This window comes from Belonocnema kinseyi, chromosome 4 (assembly GCF_010883055.1).
Source record: "Belonocnema kinseyi isolate 2016_QV_RU_SX_M_011 chromosome 4, B_treatae_v1, whole genome shotgun sequence".
In the NCBI taxonomy this organism is placed as follows: domain Eukaryota; kingdom Metazoa; phylum Arthropoda; class Insecta; order Hymenoptera; family Cynipidae; genus Belonocnema; species Belonocnema kinseyi.
Window position 1 is genome coordinate 121,987,672 of NC_046660.1, and position 6,026 is coordinate 121,993,697.

General features: G+C 37.7%; 1 protein-coding gene across 6 annotated transcripts in view; it reads right to left on the minus strand.

The window, feature by feature from the left end:
• Positions 1-3,311: 3,311 nt before the first annotated feature.
• Positions 3,312-6,026, minus strand: part of LOC117171546 (UV radiation resistance-associated gene protein) — a 149,875-nt gene continuing 147,160 nt past the window's right edge. For 2 of the 6 annotated variants that reach the window (XM_033358958.1, XM_033358962.1), the window contains one exon: positions 4,011-4,155. In XM_033358958.1, the coding sequence (XP_033214849.1) occupies positions 4,125-4,155 (31 nt within the window). In that variant the 3' untranslated portion in view covers positions 4,011-4,124. Of the gene's footprint in view, positions 4,156-6,026 lie in introns of all 6 variants that reach the window. The other 4 variants (XM_033358954.1, XM_033358963.1, XR_004466898.1 and 1 more) reach the window with 4 other exon arrangements.

The following is a 6,026-nucleotide window of genomic DNA, read 5'->3' on the forward strand; positions in this document are numbered from 1 at the left end:
TACTTCCGCCGGTTTAGATCACGAAGATCCTAACACCTTTTTAGCCGAATGCGTCACTTATTTTACGGAATCGTCAATATTTCCACAACAATGGACTTGGTTAGTAACAAAATCTTTAACCGATTCAGCCGTTAAATGGTGGGAGATGTATACAAATTTATCACTTCCCTGGCAAAAATTCTGTGATTTACTGTTGCAACGATACGCCGGGAATACCGCAATAATCCGCCTACAAGCTAAACTTTACTCAAGTAGGCAACAAGAGAAAGAACTGGTCGGAATTTTTCTACAGCAATAATATTTATTAGCGTTCAGATTACGCTCGGAATCTCCCGAATCCGAACTCGTAGCGTTATTGATCGAGTCCTTGCGGCCTTCAATTAAAATGGTTATTCGGTCTGCTAATGTAAGGAATTTTAATGAGTTGTTTGAACGAGCCACACAAACTGAGGCTGACAACCTGGAGGCAAATCCGCGTAGGGAAGCGAAGGGGACATCGAGGAAATCGAATACACCCGCCGTCGAGTCTCTTTCCACTCCCACCGTCGGCACTCCCCCCAACCGACTTCCTTCGCGTTGTCAACACTGCCCTGGGTCACACTGGAACCGCTCTTGCCCCATACTGCACCCCGAATTAGTTGAAACCGGGCGGAAAACTGGCGGGATCCAAGGGCTGCTCCCGTTTTAAACCCATTCCACTCTTAAAAGCGCTATACACGGATTCCTCCTGCTTACCTCGACTACGTGTCATATTAGGTGGTCAGGAAATAGTAACAGAGATCGATACCCAGGTCTCGGAAAATATTAACGGCGCTCGATCCTATCCAATTGCCAGTTTTCCTCATTACGACCCAGTCCACCATACGCTAAATTAGGCGCGGTTAATTCGTTCATGAAGCTCGATGGTTGCGTTAACCTCACACCTAAAATCCATGACGAAAAATACCCCTCGGTTTTCCACGTGAGCTCCGAATTATGCGCTGAAATGATTCTAGGTCGCCCTTGGCTTAAGAAGTATAACGTCATTCATGACCATGCGGCCGATTCCATTTATTTGGGAATTAAAAATCGGCGGCGCTTGTATTTAGCACCGTTGCCATGTCCGATCGACTAACCCCTTTTCCAGTACCGGAAGTTAAGCACGAGTTTCCACCCAAGTATACAAAGACTTTTAAGAACATTATTCGAGAACGCGCGGCCAGCTTTCACTTCGGCGTAAAACGTCTACGACAAACAATGGCCGTGCAACATGTCATCGAGCTGAAGCACCCGAGAACTTTTCGCGAACCAGCGCGTCGCGTCGTTACTCTGACGAAAAGCGTCTCTATATTGATACTCAAGTGCGCGAAATGTTGAGTGAAGGTATTATCGAACCCTCCACGTCCTCGTATAGCTCGCAAGTTGTCATTGCAACTAAAAAAATGGCGAATATCGTTTTTGCGTGGACTATCGTCGTCTCAATAATATAACCGTTGACGTTTCCCAGTGCCTGTCTAGAATACATGAAACAATAAAAGACCTCGGTGGTGCCAAGGTATTCTCCCTTTTAGACCTCAAAAACGGTTACTGGCAAATCCCTCTCTCCCGCGAATCTCGAAAGTTATCTGCTTTTTCAATCCCCGGGGATGGGTTATTTCAGTTCCGAGTTATGTCGTTCGGTTTAAAAGGAGTTCCGGCAAGTTTCTAAAATTTGATGAGATATGTTCTGGCTGAACAATGGGATATTTTCGCATTGGCGTATTTAGACGAAATTATAATTTACTCCCGAAATTGGCAGGAACATCTAGCGCACATCGCCTTAGTTCTCGAACGCCTCGATATCTACGGACTCACGATTTCACCCGAAAAATGTCACTTCGTCCGCGACTCATTACCCTACCTTGGTCACTGGATTAGCTTCGACGGTAACGCAGTTTAGCCAGAGCACATCGACGCAATTCGCAACGCCCCTTTACCCCGAGCACGCCGCGAACTACACTCTTTTATCGGCACGTTTAACTGGGTCAAGGAATACATTCCTGATTCCTCACATATTTTCGCACCTCTATCGGACTTACTGTCGTCTAAACGACCATTTAAAATGACTTCTGAGAAAATACTCGCCTTCGAAGCGGTAAAAACCGCGTTTACCAATCCGAGTTCGTTGAGTCGCCCGGACCCCTCTTTGCTTTTTATATTACAAATTGACGCGAGCACAAGAGGGGTGGGAGCCGTTTTGCTGCAAGCCCCATTTAACAAAAAGATCATAGTCAAAATTTCACCATTTTTTGGAAACGACATAGGGTTTATGTGAAAAAGTCATCTTTTAACAATAATCTGTAGGTACTTCATTTATGAAATAGTTTAATAAAATTACTTTGATAATTTTTTTGTTATGTTACGTTCGTAATAAATAAGGATAACGGTCGTTTTTTAATACTCGGTATATCGTTGGCCTAAAGTTACACTAAGCCATGTCCCTCAATTGTCAAACTGAGGAAATGAACTCCTTAAAATGAAAATTTTAAGTAAAAAGTTGAAGAGAATGATAGTTTACATTATTTTATTGTATTGCATACCTTGAATTACATTAGTTATTCCTAAATTATTGACTTTTGAGCAATATTCTGATGCTAATTTTGAAGAGTAAACATGTTTTTTAAATCAAAGTGTCTAAAGCTACGTGAGAATACGCGAGAATAAATATAGCTAAAACTAGCGACGGTCTGGGATTGGTTAAAAACCAAACCGTTTTCCAGCTCGTCCAATGAAACTTGCAAAATTATTAAGTTTGAAGTTAGGTTATGCATATAAAATGTATGTTATGAAGTTAGTACTTTTTCGCTTATAATCATGCAAAAAAAGGACATGTCGTAATACAATTAAAATTTTTAATTAACGACACAATTTTAATTAATAATTGCAACAACATAGCGCATAAATTTTAGAGAAACATTTACTTACAAATTTTGATAAAGTGGACATGGCGTAGTATAACTCTAGGACGACGATATTTAATTTATGTTCCTCATAACCAAAGTGCTACTAGGTTCAACATTCTAAATAACCTCCATAAATGTCTTGCATGATCTTGATAGAATTTTTACTGATTAAAACGTACAAGTATATTACGTTTGATTGCAGAACAAATTAGCATGTTTTAAAGAAGCCTTGGGCTTCGCTTTGTACTTCATTACATTTAATTTCCATATTTTCACTCAAGTATTAATTTGTCAAAAAGACAAAGACGTGCAAAAAAAAGTACAATATTTTTCTTTTTTTTATACATAAAATAAATAAATTAGAAATTGAGATTCTAATAAGTATTTTTCTTATTATAAAGGAATGACTACTCATGATTTATTTGTCTACTTCACTATACAAATTTGCGATAGCAAGTAATCGCTAACGCCATATAAGTAAAACGAAGATACGCATAGTTGGTCCACGTGTAAACACAATACTACTACGACGTAATGTGTAGAGAAAATTTTAATCTTAAAAATGATGATGAAACTGATTTGCAATATGATAAACTTCAAAATTCGTAAATACTATATTTTTTAGACGTTTTTAAAATGTATCAACTTCTTGAAAATAGTGTCATCTGGCAATTATAAAAAAAGCTGCAAGCTTACATTTCTTCAGCTAGTAGAAACTATATCCCAAAAAATAACAAAATAATAGATAAAACATCAACAGTACTTAATACACGCAATAAATTAATAGTCTAATTTTTTCTATAAATAATCTTTAAACATTTAGTTTTTAAATACTTAATATCACGAGATAACACGACTTTTGATATATTCTGAACAAAGCATTAAAATATACAGTTTTCAATTTCGCCTTCGTTGTCTAAAAAGTTGAACTTTGTTTCCCTGTACCTAATATACATTATTCAAATAAAATATAATATTATCTTGAAACGTATTAGACAACGAAGAAAACTCGAAAGTCTTTAAACGCACGTCGATTCCGTTACTAAAAACGTGGTCTCATTACTTTAAAGCTGGTGCTTTTATTAGCCAGAGCTTCTGTACGAGCAAATACGTTTTCTGAGCTTTTCCTGATTGAATCTATATATTCAGTAGAAGCTTGAAAATCATTCGGCATTGTTTCTTCTTTTTTGCTTTGAAAGTATGTTAGTCGAGCCTCTTTCGGTGTTTCCATTTCCTGTTAAATATATTTTTATTTGTATTACATTTGTGGCGAAAAAACAGAAAAATTGAGTTATATAAGCAAAATAACTAAATTAGTTTTACTCTAATTTAAGTAATATATATTAGGGTGGCCCAAAAAATTAGATTTGAGAAATATCAACGGGCGCGTTGACCAAATCGTTCTCTTAGGCAAATAAATTTACCCATGTTTTTTCATTTGCAAAAAGAAATATTTTTTGCCGTTTCTCTGGGGCTTCAAAGTTTCCTGATTTAAGGCCATGTGATGAGTATAACAGCTGATCAATTCAGCTCTAAGATCAATATTTTTTCACCCACATGGAAAAATAAAAGTTTAAATAACGCGGAAATTTTTTACGGGAAATGTTAATAAATATTAAAGGATCGTTTAAGGCCTTTTAAAGAGTTGGAGGACGAAAAAAGTTTATTTATGCAAATAATGATTATCGACGGATACATTTAGGTTTTACACCAGAAGTTTGAGTTTTAACTTTCTCTGACGGTAATCATGCAATCTGTTTTACGCACAGACCCCTAGAAGTTCGAAGTTGTCATGGACATAGGAAACAAGGGATTAGGCATGCCATTGCGGGGGTGATGCAATTAGGGAGGGGGAGGTCCGCCACCTTTTGATGTCCCGAGACAAACATAACAGCGCCCACATGTTTATATTTTCATGCACAGTTTGTCGGCAAAAATGCTCATGCGCATAATCAAATGGCACATCGCAAGATGGCGGCTCTCCCCACTCATGGAATTCTCTCCCCTCTCGTGGATTCAACCCCGCTCGCCAAGTTAGGATAGCATGCCTAGTCCCGTGTTTCCTATGTCCATGTAAGTTCTCTTACTCGCTATGCTAGTGCTGCTTTAACACAGCTGATACCAGACTGATACGTATGTCAGACCAAATATGTTTATTTGAATTTCAAGTGCAAACATTAGTTTTTGCATTATTTGTGCATAATGTTCGGGAGCTATTTTTGTTGTTTTGCCCCAATTTAAAAATATAAACCTCAAAATTAGCCTATTGACAACATTGCAAATTGCTTGTCGGGTTTGACGACAGCACGGTCGATATTTCTCCAAAATAGTCATAAAAAAAAAACTTTTCACTATTTTAATTATTTAGGACCAGAGACACATTCTTGCATGCCTTATATTTATCGTGCCAAATTTTTAACACGATATCTCATTCCGTGTGGACGTAAGTTGAGAAAGAAAACTTCCACTGGTATTTTCTTCAAAAAAAAATTATTTCTCAAAATTTCTACCCGAACAAAGCAGAGATATGGACTTTATTACCTCCTCTTTCATTTCCCAAACTTTCAGAGCGATACCTCATTTCGTTTAGACGTAAGTTGGGAAAGAAAAATTGAAGACCAGGTTTCGTCACGAGAGCCTCTCGTCACATGGCCTTAAAATAGATAAGTCCTAACACCAGCTACAGGTTCGACCCAGAGAGCAGTTATGGATTTCTTAACTTATTATTACTCTGCCTTTCTACTCATTGTCAGTGACTATATTTTGGGACCCAGCAAATACGGTGCACAATGAGAGACCCGACCGAGGGTCAACTTCTTTGCAGCCGTCCACCTGCAGTCCCTTCAGCCGTTGTTCAACTTAAATGTGTCAATTTTCATCATCTTTTCTCACTCTTTTCGCAATTAAATAAAAAGTTTATTCATTTTTTCTCTTTAGAAATCTGTTCTCAATAGTTTCAAAAATGTTTCTTCAAAATATCAAGTTACACAAATATATCCGAGGCTTACACTAAGCCTCCAAACATGGGCGTTGGAAACATGGGTTTATTTGCCTAAAAGAACGATTTGGTCAACCTGCCCGTTGAAATTTCTCAAATGTCATTTT